The following is a 20,913-nucleotide window of genomic DNA, read 5'->3' as shown; positions in this document are numbered from 1 at the left end:
GAAATATCCCAACTCAGAAATGCAGTTATTTTCAGGAAAAGTGACTTGAAAAGAGGTTTGACCAAAGGGAAAAATGATTCCTGTTCTTCAGCTGCAGTAGATAGAGGGTGGCTTCTCTGTAGAAGAATTTTGGTCAGATTTTATGTATTTCACATGAGATATCTTGCATTTTAATTTTGTTTAAGAATAGTGATTTCCATAGAAAATCAGTGCTGAATAAATCTGGGGTCAAACAGATTAAACTGCCTTTCCATTATTGCCATTGACTTGTTGCAGATCAGTAACAACAAAACCTTCCAACATGTCCTTTCTGGAATGTGGAGTTGTAGGGAACTTCTGAGCTTGATTCTTGGCTGGTTTGACCACTCCACCTTGTGAAAACTGTAGTCAGGATTTTGGGAAGTGCATTAATGATGGGGGGAAGAATGTGGTGAGTGGGAAACCTGCACCTCGACACTGAAACAACCTGGTGTTCAACCTGGAGCCTTCTGCCATGTTTAATATTTATTTTTTGAAATATTTCACTAAAAGTACTTGCTAAGTAAGGGAGTATATATGACAAGTGCTGAGCTGTTGAAGCAAACTTGCAAAATGGGATGTATTTTTAGGCTTTTAGTTGCATGAAGATTTAATTAACCTTTTACCTTAAGATGTCCTTTGCCATTCTTTGCTTAAATTTTGAGCCATCTTGATGTCTGAGATGGTTCTTGATGTTTTGTGTCAGTTTTTGTCTATCTTCATTCTGGAAAGATTCTAAAAAGATCACAGAGTGGTTTGGGTTTAAGGGACTTTAAAGATCATCCCATTCCAACCCCTTGCCATGGGCAGGGACACCTTCCCCTATCCCAGGTTGCTCAGAGCCCCATCCAGCCTGGCCTTGGACACTCCCAGGGATGGGGCAGCCACAGCCAGCCTGTTCCAGAGTCTCTCCACCCTCACAGGGAAGAATTTCTTCCTAATATCCAATCTACTCCTTCTCTCTGTCAGCTTGAAGCCATTCCCTTGTCCTGTTGATCCTTACATCACAGTAGATGTTATGCCTTGCTTCCTTTAAAAAGCCTGATTTTAATGCCACTGTCACTCACTTTGCCCAGAACTAAATTAGCATGCCTGTAGTTTTCAGGTGTGACCTTATTTGACAGAGACAGATTGGGGAAAGTTGGCTGGAAACATTTGTGAGAAAAGATCCTGCAAAAAAGTAATGGTGCATATTTTTGGAAATGCTTCTTACTTAAGCTGCATCCTAAAAATGAATTGACTTGAAAAATGTTGCAACCAACTTTGTTTTTGTTTCAGTCAGTGTGTCTTAAATTTTAATTATTTTTGTGGTTATTTCAAGCCTTTTTTTTTCCTGTTCCTTTTTTCCCATTTAGAATTTTAAAAAGAAATAATATGAGGATTGCAAAATATAGTAGTTGTATCCTAAAGAGGCTTTGTTTTCTCTCCTTAAAGACAAAGTGAGGACTTCATTTAGTAGTGCTGTCATTCTGGCACCTTTAAAGAACATTATAATCTCTCACAGTTTTAATTAAAAAGTAAAATCATTGCTTTCCTAGTAAGTGCCCCCTGCTGTATCATTCCAGAGCAGGGAACCAATCTGCCTTGTCCAATGCTGCTGATTTAGTCTCTGTGAATTAAAATCTTTCTCTAGCTGCTATTTGATCTTTCAAATAGCTGATTTCAGTCAAACCATGCAACTCCAGCATGGGTGAGGTCTGAGGGATGAAAGGACGTGGTGGGAGTTCCAGGTAAGGCACACGTTGGTCATGTGGCTCAGTGTTGTTTAGTTCCTTGGGAATGGGAATAATGACATGCAAGGAAATACATCCTTGAATTTGAGCTGTGTCTTGGGATGCAGCTCCCAGTGCTGGCCATCAACTGGAATAGTGCTCAGTGGGGCAAACTTTATCGGGCCACTGATATCTGGGAGAGTCTTTTGGATTCCTTCCCTCAGTGTTCTTGAAAAAAACCCCAGGTTTTAAAATCTACCTGTTACAACCTCACGTGATTCTCACATGAAATGTGTTGCTCATTGAAATGAAATGCATCATGAGAAGTGTCTGTCCCACTGCAGGCTCTCTTGGAACAGAATCCCAGAACGGTTTGGGTTGGAAGGGACATTAAAGCTCATCTCACTCCAACCCCCTGCCATGGGCAGGGACACCTTCCACTCTCCCAGGTTGCTCAGAGCCCCATCCAGCCTGGCCTTGGACACTCTCAGGGATGGGGCAGCCACAGCTTCTCTGCCCAACCTGTGCCAGGGCCTGCCCACCCTCACAGGGAAGGATTTCTCCCTAATATCCAATCTAACCCTGCTCTCTGTCAGTCTGAAGCCATTCCCCCTGTCCTGTCACTCCAGGCCCTTGGAAATAGTCTCTCTCCATCTTCCCTGTGGGCTCCCTTCAGGCACTGCAAGGCCACAATGAGGTCACCCCAAAGCCTTCCCTTCTCCAGGCTGAACAATCCCAACCTCCCAGCCTTTCCTCCCAGCAGAGCTTCTCCAGCCCTCTGCCCATCTTGGTGTCCCTCCTTTGGCCTGGCTGCCACAGCTCCATGTCCTTGCTGTGCTGGGCCCCCAGGGCTGGAGGCAGCTCTGCAGGGGGGTCTCCCCAGAGTGGGGCAGAGGGGCACAATCCCCCCCTCCCCTGCTGCCCACACTGCTCTGGATGCAGCCCAGCACAGGGGGGGTTCTGGGATGGGCCATGTCCAGCCTCTCACCCACCAGCACCCCCAAATTCTTCTCCCCAGGACTGCTCCAGCCTGGATTGGTACCAGGGGCTGTCCCAGCCCAGATGCAACACCTTGGACTTGCTCTTGTTAAGCTGCACAAGATTCCCATGGGCTTCTTCTGACGCTCAGTTGGTTAAAACTTGGCTGTAATAATGCCAAGGTTATGGATTCAATCCCCTGTGTGGGCCATTGACTTCACAGTTGGACTTGATGGTCCTTGTGGGTCCCTTCCAACTCAGAATAGTCTGGGATTCTGATCCATAGAGGTTCCCTAAGGATTCAGCCCTGGAAGGGGACAGAATAGGGAAGCCCTCACCCTTTCCTGAAACCTTCAGCACTGGTGTGGGCTACCATCTCTCTGCAAAGGAGAGCTTGTGTATCCTTGTGTTGGGAATTCTCATTTTCTGTCCCTTTGACACATCCCAGGAGCTCAATCCCTCACCTCCAGCTGAGCAAGGAGTTGGGTGGCATTTTCTTCCAGTCCTCTTGGTTGCAAGTAGAGGTGCAAAGTGCTTAGAAGCACCAGTGAGACCAGAACAGGTTGAGAAGAAGGCTGGACGTGCCTTTTCTCTGGTTCCTTTGTGTCCTTGGTGATCAGGAAGGACCAGGTTTCGTCCAAGACTATTGGAAATGAGTGTATTGTTTCTCAGCCTTACATCCATGTCTGTTAGCTGCTCTTTTGTCTAGTTAACAGTTTGAAATAGCTTCTTGAGGCATACTTTGATTAGCAGGGCTAATGAGGCAGTGGCTGCCTGGCGGGCTGGAGCAATAATATAAGGCAGCAGCATATGAGAAAAGAAAGGATACAAGAGGAAAAGCAGATTTAACCCTTAGGAGTGTTATCTGTGTTAGTCACAGTGAAGCAACTGCTGGTCAGTGCAGAGTGCTGCAGACCAAAGGGGAGAGAGTTTAATTCTGTGGCATGAAACATTTTTCTTTCGCCCTTATTCTTTCCCTCCTTATGAGACCTGTGCATTGATGTGATTCCAGAGGCCATTGCTCTTCTAGGAATCAATATCCCTCTTGCAGATGTAACTCAGCTGGAAGGTTTGATTCCCATGGTGCCTTTTTCCTTCAAGGCTGGCATGCTGATAGATGTTGTTTTGTGCCTTTGCCTCCTCAAAGCCACGCTTGACACTGCTGTGTGGTTTTGGGGTAGGCAAAATCAACAGAACCTGCAGAATGTCAGGAGAAGGTAAAGTTTGGTGGAACTTCACCCTGGCAGTGAGTTTGTATGCAAGAAGGGAGGGCTTGTGGATAAGGTGCAGGTCAGTGGGGGCTGGAATGGTATATTTTAGGGTTTTTTCTTTTGTTTTGCTTCATTACTTCTGAGGACTATAAACTGCAGAAGTGACACCTCACCACATTGTCCTTAATGCCATGCATTAGGTTTTCTGTGAGGCTTACCTAAGGTCAGCTCGTTACTGAGAGATGAAAAATGGTTTAATGAAGACATAAGCCTGTTTATGGGAGGTTCTGAAATCTTTATGAACAAATTCCCTGGAAAACCTGTAAAAATTAATACCTCTTTCACAAACAGAGCTGTGAGGCTTAATGCTCCTGGCAAATAATATACAGCTCTAAAGGGTTTGAAATAAAATGTGTTCCTTTAGGTGCTGAAGTACTGTTATTATATGTCTTAAAAATGGCTGTAACTTTTCATGCAGAATTATTAAACTGCACTGAGCAATGTAGCGAAATCAGCAAAGGCAAAGAAGAAATGTAGAGCTGAAGCTGCCACTGGGTTTTTAATCTTGCCCTTGGTAAGTAAATATTGCTGTTCCCTGCCAGAGGACCCCAAGGACTGGTGGTGGTGTGTGCTCTGAGATGACACTTTGTGGTGGAGCAGTAGGATAGGTCTGACTGGAAGCCACAAAGCCAAGGCTGGTTGGAGTCCTGCTGTTCCAAGTACTGCCCCCAAACCTGGTTGAACACACACTGGCACGTGGGTTGAGATAACCTGAACTATTTTTCTACTTTGATAGTGGTAAAAGTTTTGGACTTCCAGCATCATGGCAGGGATGTCCCAATGGAGTAGTGAGCTTGGAAAGCAGCCTAACAGTAGACTGTCTGAGCCTGGACCTACTACCAGAGGACAGTATGAGAAGCACCTGCATACGATGTGAGCAGGTGAACGATTTGCTGGGTCTGGTGGCAGAGCTAAAGGAAGAGGTGGATAGGCTCAGAAACATAAGGGAGAGTTAAAGGGAAATTGACTGGTGGAGTCACACCCTTTCCACTCCTAAGGAAGCCCAGCAGGAGGTGGTGAAGCCCAGCCCCTCATGCCATCAGGCAGACACAACAGACCATAGGGATGGGGATGAATGGAAACAGGTGCCTGGTCGTAGAGGCAAAAACACCCCCTCTCGACCCCTTTCACCTGCCAGGGTGCCCTTAAAAAACAGGTATATGGCCCTGGACTCGGGCAGTCTGTTGGAGGACAGTCAGGAGGAGGATCTGTCTACAAGGTCTTCTGGTTACCCCCAGTCTACCGGACGGGTTACGACTATAGGTAAGAGGAAAAAGAGAAGGGTTGTTGTAATCGGTGACTCCCTTCTGAGGGGAACTGAGGGCCCTCTATGTCGGCCAGACCCGTCCCACAGGAAGTTTGCTGCCTTCCTGGGGCCAGGGTGAGGGATATTACCAAAAGACTTCCTAAACTTATCCAACCCTCAGACTATTATCCACTGTTGGTTGTCCAGGTTGGAAGTGATGACATTAATAAAAGGAGTACCAGAGTAATTAAAAAAGATTTCAAGGCACTGACCCGATCTCTTCATGGGACAGGAGCACAGGTAGTAATTGCCTCAGTTCCTGTGCTAGCTGGGATGAATGAGGAGAGGTTTAGGAAAGCCCAGCTTACCAATAGGTGGCTTAGGGGATGGTGCTATCATCAAAATTTTGGGTTTTTTGATCATGGGGCAAACTCTGTGTTGCCCAGTCTCGTCAAAGCAGATGGGCTTCATTTATCTAGGAAGGGCAAAAGAACTGTAGCCCATAAGTTGGCAGGGTTAGTTAGGAGGGCTTTAAACTAGGTTTGAAGGGGGAAGGGACGGCAACTGGGCTCTCCAGAGACAGGCCTAAGGGCATAGAGCCCAAGTTGAGAATGAAATCAATGGCCCAGCTGAAGTGCATGTACACCAATGCATGCAGTATGGGAAACAAACAAGAGGAGCTGGAAGCCATAGTGCAGCAGGAAAACTATGACATAGTTGCTGTCACAGAAACGTGGTGGGATGACTCACATGACTGGAGTGCTGCTGTGGGGGGCTACAAGCTCTTCAGAAAGGACAGGCAGGGAAGGAGAGGTGGAGGGGTGGCTTTATATGTTAGAGAGTCTCTTGACTCTGTTGAAGTTGAGGTCAGCAGTGACAAGGTTGAGTGCCTGTGGGCCAGACTCGGGGGCAAGGCCAATAAGGCTGACACCCTTGTGGGAGTCTGTTACAGACCTCCCAACCAGGATGATGAAGGAGATGAATTATTCTACAAGCAGCTGGCAGATGTCTCAAAATCTCCAGCCCTTGTTCTTGTGGGTGACTTTAACCTGCCAGGTATCTGCTGGGAGCTTCATACTGCAGAGAAGAGGCAGTCAAGGAGGTTCCTGGAGTGTATAGAGGACAATTTCCTTCATCAACTGGTAAATGAGCCTACCAGGGGTAAGGCCCCGCTAGACCTACTGTTTACAAACAGAGAGGGGCTGGTAGATGATGTAGTGGTTGGAGGTCGCCTGGGGCATAGTGACCATGAAATAATAGAATTTTCAGTCCTCAGGGATGTAAGGAGAGCCACCATTAAAACCTCTACCTTGGACTTTCGGAGAGCAGATTTTGGCCTATTCAAAGAACTGATTCAGAGCATACCCTGGGAAACAACCCTTAAAGGCAAGGGGGTCCAGGAGGGATGGACATGTTTTAAGAGGGAGATTTTAAATGCACAGCAACAGGCTGTCCCAGTGTGCCGAAAGGCCAGCCGGAGGGGAAGATGGCCAGCTTGGTTAAATAGGGAGATTCTGCAAGAAATCAGGGATAAAAAGAAAGTTTACAGACTATGGAAAAAAGGGCTGGCTACTTACGAAGAATTTACAGATAGAGCTAGGTCATGCAGGAAAAAAATTAGGAAAAGAAAAGTGGAATTTGAAGTAAATTTGGCTATTTCAGTTAGGGATAACAAAAAGTCCTTTTATAAATACATTAATAACAAAAGGAGGGGCAAGGAAAACCTCCATTCTCTGTTGGACTTGGAGGGAAATATAGTTAAGGAAGATGAGGAGAAGGCTGAGGTACTTAACACCTACTTTGCCTCAGTTTTCACCAGTAAGACAGGTGGCCCTCAAGACAACTGGCCTCTGGAGCTGGTAGACAGGGAGAGGGAGCTGAATACCCCTCCTGTATTCCAGGAGGAAATAGTGACCGACTTACTGAGCCAGCTGGATCCTAACAAGTCTATGGGACCAGATGGGATCCATCCCAGGGTGATGAGGGAGCTGGCAGAAGAGCTTGTCAAGCTGTTCTCCATCATCTTCCAACAGTCCTGGCTCTCTGGGGAGGTCCCAGATGATTGGAGGTTGGCCAATGTCACCCCAATCCACAAAAAGGGCTGCAAGCAGGACCCTGCCAACTACAGGCCTGTCAGCCTGACCTCAGTGCCTGGCAGGGTTATGGAGCAGTTCATCCTGAGTGCAATCACACAGCACCTTCAGGGTGGACAAGGGATTAGACCCAGCCAGCATGGGTTTAGGAGGGGCAGGTCCTGTCTGACCAACCTGATCTCTTTCTACGATCAGGTGACCCACCTGGTGGATGAGGGGAAGGCTGTGGATGTGTCTATCTGGACTTCAGCAAGGCCTTTGACACTGTCTCCCATAATATACTCCTGAAAAAGCTGGTAGCCCATGGCCTGGACAAGTGTACCTTCTCCTGGATTAAGAGCTGGCTGGAGGGTCGGGCCCAGAGAATGCTGGTGAATGGAGCTGCATCCAGCTGGCGGCCAGTCACCAGTGGTGTTCCCCAGGGGTCTGTGTTGGGTCCAGTCCTGTTTAACATCTTTATTGATGATTTAGATGAGGGGATTGAGTCCATCATCAGCAAATTTGCTGATGACACCAAGTTGGGAGGGAGTGTCGACCTGCTGGAAGGCAGGAGGGCTCTGCAGAGGGATCTGGATAGACTTGAGAGATGGGCTGATTCCAATGGGATGAAGTTCAACAAGGCCAAGTGCAGGTCCTGCCCTTTGGCCACCCCAACCCCCTGCAGCACTCCAGGCTGGGCACAGAGTGGCTGGAGAGCAGCCAGGCAGAAAGGGACCTGGGGGGACTGAGGGACAGGAAGCTCAACAGGAGCCAACAGTGTGCCCAGGTGGCCAAGAAGGCCAATGGGATCCTGGCCTGGATCCAAACTAGTGTGGCCAGCAGGCCCAGGGCAGTGACCCTTCCCATGGACTCTGCCTTGGGGAGGCCACACCTTGAGTGTTGTGTTCAGTTCTGGGCCCCTCAGTTCAGAAAGGATATTGAGGTGCTGGAGCGGGTCCAGAGAAGAGCAACGAGGCTGGTGAAGAGACTGGAGCACAAGTGCTGTGGGGAGAGGTTGAGGGAGCTGGGGGTGTTTAGCCTGGAGAAGAGGAGGCTCAGAGGTGACCTCAGCACTGTCTGGAACTCCCTGAAGGGAAGTTCTGGCCAGGTGGGGGTTGGTCTCTTCTCCCAGGCACTCAGCAATAGGACAAGGGGGCACAGGCTCAAGCTCTGCCAGGGGAAATTGAAGTTGGAGAGCAGAAAAAACTTCTTTGCAGAGAGAGTGCTCAGGCATTGGAATGGGCTGCCCAGAGAGGGGGTGGATTCCCCATCCCTAGAGATTTTTAAACGCAGATTGGACATGCCACTGAGTGCCATGATCTGGTAAATGGACTAGAGTTGGCCCAAGGGTTGGACTCGATGATCTTGGACGTCTTTTCCAACCCAATCGATTGTATGATTCTGTGATTCTAAAGCTTCCCCCGCACACTGGGAAAACTCAGCTTTGCCTTGCCAGGGCTACAGGTGGTGAAAGTGAAATTCATGGGGAAGAGTGGCTGAGGAGGACTGGGAAGGCTTTGGGACTTCTTTGGGTGGTGAATGCGGAAGGAGACTTGAACATGCTCCAGTTCTGTGCACTGACACCAGAACCCCTCCCTGTACTGAGCTGCATCCAGAGCAGTGTGGGCAGCAGGGGAGGGGGGGATTGTGCCCCTCTGCCCCACTCTGGGGAGACCCCCCCTGCAGAGCTGCCTCCAGCCCTGGGGGCCCAGCACAGCAGGCACATGGAGCTGTGGCAGCCAGGCCAGAGGAATCCACAAAGTTAATAAGGGCAACTGGAGCACCTCTCCTATGAGGACAGGCTGTGGAGAACACACAGCATCTTCCAGTACCTGAAGGAGCCTGTGGGGAAGCCAGAGAGGGATGCTGCTAGACACTGTAGTGACAGGACAGGGGAAATGGCTTCAGACTGACAGACAGCAGGGTTAGATTGGATATTGGAAAGAAATTCTTCCCTGTGAGGGTGGGCAGCGAAGCTGTGGCTGCCCCATCCCTGGAAGTGTCCAAGGCCAGGTTGGATGGGGCTCTGAGCAACCTGGGCTAGTGGAAGGTGTCCCTGTCCATGGCAGGGAGTGGAACTGGATGATCTTTAAGGTTCTCTCCAACCCAGTCTATGATTTTGTATGGCAGCTCCCATTTAGGCACTTATTTTCCAGAAGCATTGAGCATCCAGCTTTTCCCATCCTTAAGGAAAGCTGTTGGGTGTTTAAAATACTTTTGGAAACATCTGAGTAGGGAGATGAGCACTGTGGAAAACTGTTGGAGCCAAAAAGGGTTGAGCAGTCTTTACAACCTGAGACTGAACAGCGAGTCAGAGAAGGTTCTGTCCCTCTGGGGCAACTGGGGAGCAGATGAGGTGCCTCCAGGATAACTCACCAAGGTTGGAAGTGGGTTCCCTGGTACCTCAGGAATTCCTGTGGAGCAGAGGGCTGCTTGTGGAAGGGCATCTGCCAGCCTTTGAGGCTCCCATTCCATATTCCCCTCTCAGCACTGGGTGCCAAACACCCAAAATGCTGTGGGTCCTGGACCCCAAACTGAGGATGCTGCACAGCAATTGGCTGGGAACAATGAGAAGACAAGGCATGGATTGCCAGCTGCCTTTGGCTGTTTTTCTTTCTGAATCTGGTATTTTGTCACTTACCAGCCACACTGTATTGCATAGCAGATTGTTGTTTACTTTTTTTATTCTGCTCTTAGAATTTTTTTGCAACCAGTAAATGACTTATCAAGAAAATATATTTATGTCGAAAATGAAGTGTCAAATTATCCACTGTTTGGATTACTTGGGTGGTTGTTATTTTTTCCCCATAATTGACTCCTCTGAAAAGCTTTTCTTCTCAGAGAGGTCGTTGTGTTGTCAATTGTGCCAAATTGTATGAGATTATGTGCTACAGTTTTGTGACAGAAACTGATACTCATTAGGAAGTTGTGATCACCATAATAAAAAGTATTGAAAAGGAGATGCACCGTTGTCTTTTCATAACATGACAAGCATTCTCTTCTTTCAGTGTCTGTCAATCTGCAGCTCCGTTAAATTGCCACTTGTGCATAGAGATTTCACTCTTGATGACTAACCCTGTGAGACTGTACCTGCAACAGGAGACATTGCTGATGGGTTCACTGCTTATGGAAGGCTCTTAGCAGAGGGGGGAGCAGAGAGGAAGGGAAAACTGGAAAAGAGGTTCGTGGAGATTGCCTTGCATTGTTTTCCTCTTGGTCAGCCACATCTGTGAGTGGTTTGCTGGTGGGAGAGGTTCCTGGTTGAACACACCAGCCTTGTGACATTGCAGTGGCCTTTCTCTCCCTGCCACACTTCACAGATTTACAGAAATGTTAACACCTCGACCTCAAAGCAAGCCACAAAAGCTGAGGGCTGCAGGTTAAGGGTGGCAGTGCCATAGGAAGGCGCAGCTCAGGCTTCTCCAGCCAAGTGTACACAAAGGCAGTCAGGGTTGACATCTGTTGGCTCTCTCTCCTGGTTTGGCTCAGTTAAGAGGCTGAGGCAGTAAGTTAATTTTCCTTTGGTCATTGGTATTCAGGAAGGACTTTGGAGCTGTGACTAAGATCAGGGCTTCCTTATTTTAGTCGTTGTGTGCATATGTACTAAGCACTTAAATCTCTCTCACTGAGCCAGTGTATTTTGTCTTGCATTGTTGCAGACTTAGCTGGCACACTCTTTAAGCCCCAGTAACCTTCCTGTGTGCCTCACCTCAGACACACACCCCCTTCCCTGCTGAGATAACTGTATTAAAGCCAAGAGGACACAAAAGCATGGCAAGGAGAAGCAGCTCACCAGCAAGACTGCTATGGCCCCTGATGTTTGTGAGTGACAGCTTTAAATCTGTGCTTAACTCAGTCTAGACTGCAAGGCTGGACAGACAACACTGAGCATCCTGAGTGCTGGTTAGTGGGGGACCCTTTAGAAGAGAAGCTCCTGCCCCCTTTTTATGTCCATAAATGGTCCCCATGGCTTCTTTCAGAGAGTGCAGCGGTTCCTCTCAGTGTTGAGACACATCAGCTGCTTCACTGCCATCCCTGAATGTGCTGATTGTCTCTGTCTACTCACAGAATCCCAGACTGTTCTGAGTTGAAAGGGACCCACAAGGATCATCAAGTCCAACTCTTAAGTCAGTGGCCCACACAGGGGATTGAACCCCTGACCTTGGCATTATTACAGCCAAGTTTTAAACCAACTGACCCAATCTCAGGGTTAAATCTCCTTGGAGATGGTTACATTTCCTCAGCACCCAACAAAACATGGGTGTTGAAACACCTTTCCTGAAAAAGAAACGCTGAATTTCTCCACTTGCTGTAGCTTTTCAGCTCTGGGAACATTCTCCCCAGGTCTGCTCTGGATTAATTGAAAATTATAGTCAGCACCAGGCAGTCAGGAAGTTTTTGAAGGTGGGTGTACCCCTGACACATTGTCTCACTGCTGCTCTTGACAGAAATAATGCAGTATCGAGCCACAACCCATTTCAGCTGTAAATACTGAACTGGATTAGGTGGACTTTTCTCTCACTAGCATCCTTTCCTAGGTATTAATGAAACACAGTTTGAAATGGCAGGGATAATAAGTTCCACCGTAATCCTCCCTTGCTTTCCTGCTTCAGTCTGTTGAGAATCAGGAAGGTCAATAGGAAATGAATGTTTAGGAGGGTTTGTCCTTAGCACTGATGCTGTGGGGAAGCAGCTGCTTTGTACCACCTTTGGCCACTGCTTTCCGTGGGTAAGAGGAAAGGACGAGGTGTTGGTGAGGCCACACCTTGAGTGTTGTGTTCAGTTCTGGGCCCCTCAGTTCAGGCAAGAGATTGAGGGGCTGGAGCGGGGCCAGAGTAGAGCAACGAGGCTGGAGAAGGGACTGGAGCACAAGTGCTGTGGAGAGAGGCTGAGGGAGCTGGGGGTGTTTAGCCTGGAGAAGAGGAGGCTCAGAGGTGACCTCAGCACTGTCTGGAACTCCCTGAAGGGAAGTTCTGGCCAGGTGGGGGTTGGTCTCTTCTCCCAGGCACTCAGCAATAGGACAAGGGGGCACGGGCTCAAGCTCTGCCAGGGGAAACTGAAGTTGGAGAGCAGAAAAACTTCTTTGCAGAGAGAGTGCTCAGGCAGTGGAATGGGCTGCCCAGAGAGGGGGTGGATTCCCCATCCCTGGAGGTTTTTTAAGTGAGTTTGGCCGTGGCACTGAGTGCCATGATCTGGTAAAGGGACTGGAGTTGGAGCAAGGGTTGGACTTGATGATCTTGGAGGTCTTTTCCAACCCAGTCAATTCCATGGTTCTATGACAGCAGTCACTTCTATATCCTAAATGCTTTTCTAGGCTCCCCTATCACATTTAGTGCCCCACAGGCCTCCCACTGTCCTTTTTAGGAGCAGAGAAAGGGGTCTCCTCATTTATGGAGGGCATCCTGAAATGCAGAGAGTGGCTGATTCCTTGGTCATGCAGGGAATTGACTCGAGACCCTGAGATTAGCTCAGTTGGTTAAAACTTGGTTGTAATAATGCCAAGGTCATGGGTTCAATCCCCTGTGTGGGCCATTGACTTAAGAGTTGGACTCGATGATCCTTGTGGGTCCCTTTCAACTCAGAATAGTTTGGGATTCCCATCCCCTGCCATGCCAGTGCAGCACCTCAGAGAGAGCTGAATAATAAGCAAAATGTGTTCTCTAGGCAAAATTCCAGCTTGCTTTCTCCAAGAATTTTGGGTCCACCCAAGGTGTTGTCTGACTCCTTATCCAAAAGACACCAAATTCTTTGTTAACTTTGCACTTCAGTCTTGAAGGGTGAGCAGGAGCTTTCAAGATAAAGTGGAATTCTTCTGTCATACTTGGGACAAAATGTAGTTGTATCTAGTTTTTAAGAAGATTATCTTCCAGATTTGTCTTAGACTTAAGTGGTGTAATTATCACTAACCTGTGGTAGTTTTGGCTTTAGTTTCAGCTAGGCCTTAACTCGGCCTCAGTTCCAGCTAGGCCTCAGTTCAGCAGGCCCAGAGGATGTGACATAGATCTGAAGGGACAAACCTCACCTGACTTAAGCAACCGAAGAGATATTTCATATCATCTGACATCATTCAGAGGTATAAAAAGAGGAGGAGTTGGAGCTTCTGTCTCTTTTTGGTCTTTGCCTCAGCCCCTGAGGCCGCCCTGAGATGAGGCCTTGCTGCCATCCCTGCTGTGTTATCAAGAGAGGGAACATTTTCTTGTTAATTTTTCTCCTCTCTTGCTGGGAGTTTTCTCTGGAAGAGTTTCTGGGAGGTTTTGTGGGGTTTGGGTGGTTGGAATCTGTATTATTTGGTTGGGTGGCTGGGTAGTTATTGTTGTTAGTTTGTTTTTTCTCACATTAGTATATATACGTATTATATCATATTCTGTTTTTATTTGTCTTTCTTTTGCATAATAAGGAAAATGCAACAAAAAGGGCATTTGGAATGGTTTTATTTGTGTTAACACTTCGTGTGCCTGCCTACAGTGAGGATCCAGCCCTTAGTTTGATTTCCAGCTTTTTTTGCCTCACACCATGCAAAGCCAGAAATACATTTTTCCCTCTCCTTTGTAGGCACTTGAAGTGTTCTATTTTCAAAAGACCAATTCAAAGTGATTGCACACCAGACCAGATGCCGAATGGCACCTCAAACCTGACACTAATCTGCCTCATTCCCTTTGAAAAAGCAAATTCTTTGTGTGTTTCCTTCTAAAGGCAGGGCTGAAGTCACCTCTTCCCTTACATGTAGTACTTGAGCTCTGTGGATTGAAGAAAGAAGGGCATAAAAAGAGGATATTGCCAACAAAAATAAAATAGAGCCTTGGCTTTTTCCAGCAGATTGTCTGGGCAGAGGGTCTCTTCAGGGGGAGCAAAGCTTGTCCGTGCCATGGTGATTAAAGTGCACTAAAAGCCATACAAGAACCATTCAGGCTTCTCTCAGCAAAAATACATTTCCCCCAGTGTTTTCTTTGCCTCTGGGGTAATCTCAGGCTTGGCACTCTTCCTATCATTCTGTGCTGTCCTTCCCTTCCTTCCCTCCATTCATTCCAAGCTGTGCTTTGCAAGAAAGGAAAATAATTCACCTGGATGAGGGGCACAATATTCTCACTCTTTCTTCTCCCCACCTTTGTGAGAAGGTAGTCACTGATTCACTGAGGTGCTTTCCACCTCAAAATCTGCTATAAAACCCAGGATAATCTGTGGGAACAGAGGTACTTCTTGGTAGGTTTTGCTGAACTGGCATCAGTGATAGGTCCCATTGCAATTGGGATTGGATAAGGTTTCTGCCACATGAGTGTAAATTAATTTTTTCCTTATAAAGGGCACTGTGATCACAGTTCCTACTTGGACCTTCAGGACAGCCTTCAATTCTGGCATTCTCCTGGGACTATTTAATATTCTTGGAAACAGGTCAAACAAGCTTGTTTAAGAAATTATCTTAGATGTAGATAATAAACCTTTAAGCAAAGGAATGGGTTAGGTTAACTACTAAAATTTCTTTAGCTCTTCTTTTTATGATTTATTGAACTTGTTAGCAGCACTCTGGAAATATTTTGGTGTGGTTTCCACCTGGAAGAAATAATGTACTGAAAAATTAGTGTTAGGATATTTGTCCCTAAACCACTGGGTAATTTGAATTAATTCCTTCTCCTGAGTTTGGTCACGAATTGAGGAGTTCTTTTCCAAATGCCTGTTGAGTCTGGAAAGGGGTTTGGTGACACGGGGAGGGGTTTGGTGACACGGGGAGGGGTTTGGTGACATGAGGAGGAGTGTGATGACACAGGGAGGGGTTTGGTGACACGGGGAGGGGTTTGGTGACACGGGGAGGGGTGTGATGACACGGGGAGAGGGTTGATGACACGGGGAGGGGTTTGGTGACACGGGGAGGGGTTTGGTGACACGGGGAGGGGTGTGATGACACGGGGAGGGGTTTGGTGACACAGGGAGGGAGGGGTGTGATGACATGGGGAGGGGTTTGGTGACACAGGGAAGGAGGGGTGTGATGACACGGGGAGGGGTTTGGTGACACGGGGAGGGGTGTGATGTGCAGCTCTGTAAGCAAGTTTACTCATGGCAAACATATATGTGTTTTTGTTCACTGCACAGGGAACAACGTTATGAGAACCATCCATGGTGTGGGCGAGATGATGACCCAGATGGTGCTGAGCAGAGGCTCTGTGTTCCCCATCAGTACCCCTGACATCCAGCCAAGCATCCACCCCAGCAAGCAAGCCAGCCCTGCAGACAGTGAGGATGTCATAGTCATGGACACCAAGCTGAAAATCATTGAGATTTTGCAGGTAATTGTGAGTGCTGGAATATTGCACAGCACTCCCTTTGTGGCTCTTTTAGGTTCTCTTACCTACACTCTTACTATTCACTGGGTGTGAGGAGGAATATTCTGTATGAACAGCACATTTTTCTCTGGATCAAATCCCACCTCATGCCTTGTGTATCTCCTGACTAATGGCCTGAAGGGATGTTTCAGTGTTTTCTGTAAATTCTCTGGATCTGTTGGTACCGTTGTCACTTTTGGAGGAGTCCGTTGGTTCTGGTTTCTCATAAGTGATTTAGGTGACTCTAATTACTTGTCATCTGAAAGGCTCTCAGTTACAAGATTAGCCTCAGTCACAGAATCCCAGACTATTCTGAGTTGGAAGGGACCCACAAGGCTCTTCGAGTCCAACTCTTAAGTCAATGGCCCACACAGGGGATTGAACCCATGACCTTGGCATTATTACAGCCAAGTTTTAACCAACTGAGCCAATCTAAGGGTCAATGCTGCCTTCTTTGGTTCCAGGGCTCCTTTGGTTTAAAACTGATGGTTAAGAACAAAATGTCCCAAAGTTTTATCTCCTAAATAACACCATTCATGTCTACTGCTTCTCATTTCATTTGTTTTTCTGACTGAATTTCTCTTCATACTCTCTGGCTTTTCTGATGCCCAGGAGGATGGTGATTCCAGGACCTTGTTCTGTGCATTCCCTGAGAGAATCAATTTTTGTCTCATTTTTTCCTTTTTCACAGCACATTCAATGCAAGGATTGGAGAGCATTTAATCCTAATTCGTTACTTAATCTGTGGCTTGTTGGTTCTGGATTAGTCACATGGTCAAATTACTGTGGATTAGCAAGTTTTCATATGCTGGATGAATCACAGTAAATGTGCATATATATGATCCTTGTTCACGAGAAATACAGTATAATTCAGTTTCACTTAATAGGCAGGGAAGGAGGATTAATTTAAATCATATTATTGTGTTATTAAAATAAGAATATTTTAGATTTATTGTATTATCACGCACAGTTTGTACAATGATTATTAAAGCTTTTCTATTCTAAGAAATACTAATTCAATTTCCAATATACCCTCCTAAGTAAAGGCTTCTTTACTTATGAGTTTCCTTTCTGCCCTTAGTCAGAATTAAAGACAGACTATGTGTGGACTTGGAAAATACTTGTTTTTAAAAGTCTTACATGTACAATTATAGGATAACTTGATCATGGGGCCAAAATAAATCCTGTTACAGGGGCTCTGGGAAGCATGTTTGAAATAATCTATTTAATAATTTACCCAAAATAATGATGAGAAATTCTACCCCATGTTATCAAATGGCAGAAGAAAAGTCTTATTTAAAGCTTTTTGTTTTCTTGTTGTAGTTTATTCTCAGTGTTAGACTGGACTACAGGATATCCTACATGCTGTCAATCTACAAGAGAGAGTTTGGGGAGAACAATGAGAACGTTGATTGCTCCACAGCATCCCCACCTGACACACCAGGGACTCCCTCAGGTAAATGCTTCAATGCAAAATAATCCTGGGTGGAATTAGACTGCAAACCATGAGTTTAATTACACCAGAAACACACATGCTGCTTGAAGCTGAAAAGCTTGTGGGAAAAGGAAAATTTTAAGGAATTCCACAAAAATAAGACTTTGGGGGGAAGGGTTGTGATTCCTTTTTCCCATTGTGGCATTTTGCTCTCTTATTTTGTGCTCTTCCCAAAACACTGCACAGTGACAAATGGAGTGGAGGGAAGATCATAAAGAGTGGTTGGGGTTGGATGAGGACAGATTTGAGTGAGGTGAATGGTACAGGAATGGAGTGGCTTTCCAGGGAGCCTTCATGGAAGTGCAAAAGGTCTGTGTGAACACCTGCAAGTAGGGGAGAATTGCCCTAATTGGAGGTGGGCACATATATAATACAGAGTAACAAGTTACATTAAAGCTATTCTAAAGGGGAAAGTCAGTGTGGTAAATTACTTGGTTTATAATAAATATTCTTAAGTTCACGTATGTGCTTAGGAGGGGTTGTCTCATCTAACAAAACAATAGAAAAGTTTTAATAATCTCTGTCACCTGTGGGTCACTACTGGTGGTTAGAACAGCTCTTGGCAGCACGTGGCTTTGGTTCATCTCTGCAATTTGGCCCTTCCTCAGTAATAATAAAGCAAAACTTGACTCTGCCCCAGCTCCTGTTTCTCCCTGCTACTCTTGCAGACTGCAAATTTTGCCTAGTTCAGGAATGACTAGTTAGACCTTTACTTGATACCACCTGCTTTGAAGAGCAACAGAATTCCATTTGGCTGTGCAGATGAAACAGTGGTCACTGGCTTTCTCTTCTTCCTTTTTATAGCTTTATTTTGATTTCTTTTCCCCCCAGCAATCGTTCCTGACATTGATGAGATTGCAGCCCAGGCTGAAACTATGTTTGCTGGCAGGTACATCCTTTAAAATTTTACCTCTCTGTATGTGTGTGTTTGTTCACACTGATATTTCTCATGGGCAGTTTATTCTGTGCTTGGTTTCACAGCCCTTTCTCTTCCTTTGGCTGCTTTGTTATTGCATAACCTATACATAGAAATGTGCCAGAAAAGACCTGGATTTCAAACAAGGACCTGCTGTAGTTGCCCTTTTTGTTTGAAACCATTTAGAAAATTGTGTCAACAATAATCTCTTTCCCATGACTCCCAAATCAGGGCTGGACCACTTGCCATGACCTTCTGGACCACCAGAGGCCTGTAGATCCCAAGTTATTCTTGCAGAGTTTTAAAAGAGATTTCAGTAAAAAAAAAAAAAAAAGGCATGAAAAACACACTGGAGAGTTATTACCATTATCACTATATTGGTTTAATTTTATGGGTATAACTATAATTATAAGAGTAAAAATTAATTTCATTTAGACAAGGCTGTAGATTGGAGAGTTTTTCTTGGAGCTGGGGAGAAGACTCTGTGATCGTCCCCTCTCAGTCTCTTTTGCATTCCCAATCCTCACCAGCACCAGCAATGCCTCCAAGTCCTCTCCCTGAACTCCCACAATGTAAACCAACACACAGCCTTTGGCATCTGCATCTTTAAAATGAGCAGAGAGACCGAAGGGTTTCTTGGAAACATTATTTTTGCTTTGATATGTTAAGTGTAAATCTGCTTTCTGCTGTTCCACATTATGAATACGATTCCAGAAATATGATGCTTTGGGTAATTTGTGCTATTTTTGATCTTATTTTTTCTTAAATGAAATTTTAATAGCAGCTGAAAAGGGAAGGAGTGAAAAGAAAAGGGTCAAATTAATCTCTTGTGAAATGCAGTTTATTTCATTTAATTTCCATTGAGGGTGAGCTTGGCACAGTTTATCTGAAACATAAATTAATGTTTTGGCAGTATGGATTTTAATCACAATATTTGACACATTTCATACATACTTCCTTGCCAGTGTCCATCCTGCCACAAGGTTGCTGCAACAGCACATAATTGCAGGATTGAAGTCCTTATAAGACATGGTAAAGTGATAGTTATAGTTTCCTTCCCGCAGCGGATTTGATTTGAGTTTAAGAGCTCTGCCAAACGAAGGTTGTGTGTACAGGCATATTTATATCTGTGGGAGAAGGCCCCGACTTTCTCAAATGGCAGAGAAACTACAAACGGTGGATTGATGAGGACGTGGATGTGGAGGAGCCTGAGGCCCTCAGTGCTGATGCCATGCATGGGATGCATAAGGATATGGATCGCCATATGCCCTACATGAACATTCCCCCAGTTTAATAAATTACATTACTAATACAGCTTCCCTGTTGTATTTTCCCTCAGTCATCCCTATCCTAGTTTCTTCTTCCCATAACCCCTCAGGGTTCCTTTCCCGCCACTCCTTCCCATTGGTTCCCTTTTGTTGCATTGCAGTGGTTTTCCCTGTTGGATTATTGGTTATAATGAAGTTCCACCCCTGTTCCCCATTGGTCCGTTTTCGATCCCTTATTTGCATACCCCTGGGCCAACGGGAAGCTCGGTACCGTCCCTTATTCCAGAACCTTCCCATCAAACCCTGTATAAACCCTTGACTCCCAGTAAAGTTGCTTCCTTCTTTGCCACTGAGCCTGAGTGTGAAGTCTCTTCATAGAATCATGGAATTGATTGGGTTGGAAAAGACCTCCAAGGTCATCAAGTCCAACCCTTGGGCCAACTCCAGTCCCTTTACCAGATCATGGCACTCAGTGCCACAGCCAAGCTCAGTTGAAAAACCTCCAGGGATGGGGAATCCACCCCCTGTCTGGGCAGCCCATTCCAATGCCTGAGCACTCTCTCTGCAAAGAAGTTTTTCTGCTCTCCAACTTCAGTTTCCCCTGGCAGAGCTTGAGCCCGTGCCCCCTTGTCCTATTACTGAGTGCCTGGGAGAAGAGACCAACCCCCACCTGGCCAGGACTTCCCTTCAGGTAGTTCTAGACAGTGCTGAGGTCACCTCTGAGCCTCCTCTTCTCCAGGCTAAACACCCCCAGCTCCCTCAGCCTCTCCCCACAGCACTTGTGCTCCAGTCCCTTCTCCAGCCTCGTTCTTCGGGGTTCTGTGCGGGATCAGTGCAGAGGGAGCCGCCCAGGGCTTTGAGGGGCAGGAGCTAAAAGAGCTGTTATTACTAGAACTGCATATCACTTAGCCCCTCAGAGCCAAAGACCTCTCACCAATAATGGCGTCTTCATCATCCACCAATATATATACAAAGCTTTTTATTTTTTCTGACTTATTTTGCTTTATTTGGTCCTTTCCTTCCTTTTTTTTGCAGGAAGGAGAAGAATGCAGTTCAGCTCGATGATGAGGGGGGCAGAACTTTCTTACGGGTCCTCATTCACCTCATCATGCACGACTACCCTCCCCTGCTCTCAGGTGCTCTGCACCTGCTGTTCAAACACTTCAGCCAGAGGGCAGAAGTTCTGCAAGCCTTTAAGCAGGTATGGATGGGCACCATTCCAGGAAACTGGATGCAGGGAGCCTTTCCCGAGGCAGCTTTGCCACCTAAACTGCTGGTGTGATTTCCTTACTGTTTGGTTTGGTATCAGCAGCCTCCTTTAACCACATGTGCCAGTGTAAATTGGAGCTGTGTCCCCAGAAATGGTTATTAATGACCCCAGATCAGCTCAGTTGGTTAAAACTTGGTTGTAATAATGCTAAGGTCATGGGTTCAATCCCTGTGTGGCCCATTGAATTGAGTTGGACTCGGTGATCCTTGTGGGTCCCTTCCAACTGAGAATAGTCTGGGATTCTGTGATTCCTGGCCTTGCATCCATTTGGGATGGTGAGTGAGCATGTCGCAGTGAGGGGACAGAGCCAGTGCCTCGTGTTCAGCTTGCAGGGTGAGTTGTTGGCAGTAAG

At 46.4% G+C, this 20,913-nt stretch overlaps 1 protein-coding gene across 3 annotated transcripts in view; it reads left to right on the top strand.

Moving 5' to 3' along the window:
* ITPR2 (inositol 1,4,5-trisphosphate receptor type 2) overlaps positions 1-20,913 on the top strand; it is a 243,975-nt gene that overhangs the window by 71,847 nt on the left and 151,215 nt on the right. For all 3 annotated transcript variants that reach the window (XM_071551613.1, XM_071551611.1, XM_071551614.1), the window contains 4 exons: positions 15,383-15,576; positions 16,936-17,068; positions 17,939-17,996; positions 20,327-20,492. In XM_071551613.1, coding sequence (XP_071407714.1) covers positions 15,383-15,576; positions 16,936-17,068; positions 17,939-17,996; positions 20,327-20,492 — 551 coding nt within the window. The remainder of the gene's footprint in view (positions 1-15,382; positions 15,577-16,935; positions 17,069-17,938; positions 17,997-20,326; positions 20,493-20,913) is intronic.

This window comes from Pithys albifrons, chromosome 3 (assembly GCF_047495875.1).
Source record: "Pithys albifrons albifrons isolate INPA30051 chromosome 3, PitAlb_v1, whole genome shotgun sequence".
Classification (NCBI taxonomy): Eukaryota; Metazoa; Chordata; class Aves; order Passeriformes; family Thamnophilidae; genus Pithys; species Pithys albifrons.
The sequence above is the reverse complement of the archived record's forward strand: the minus strand, read 5'-3'. Positions and strand labels throughout refer to the sequence as shown.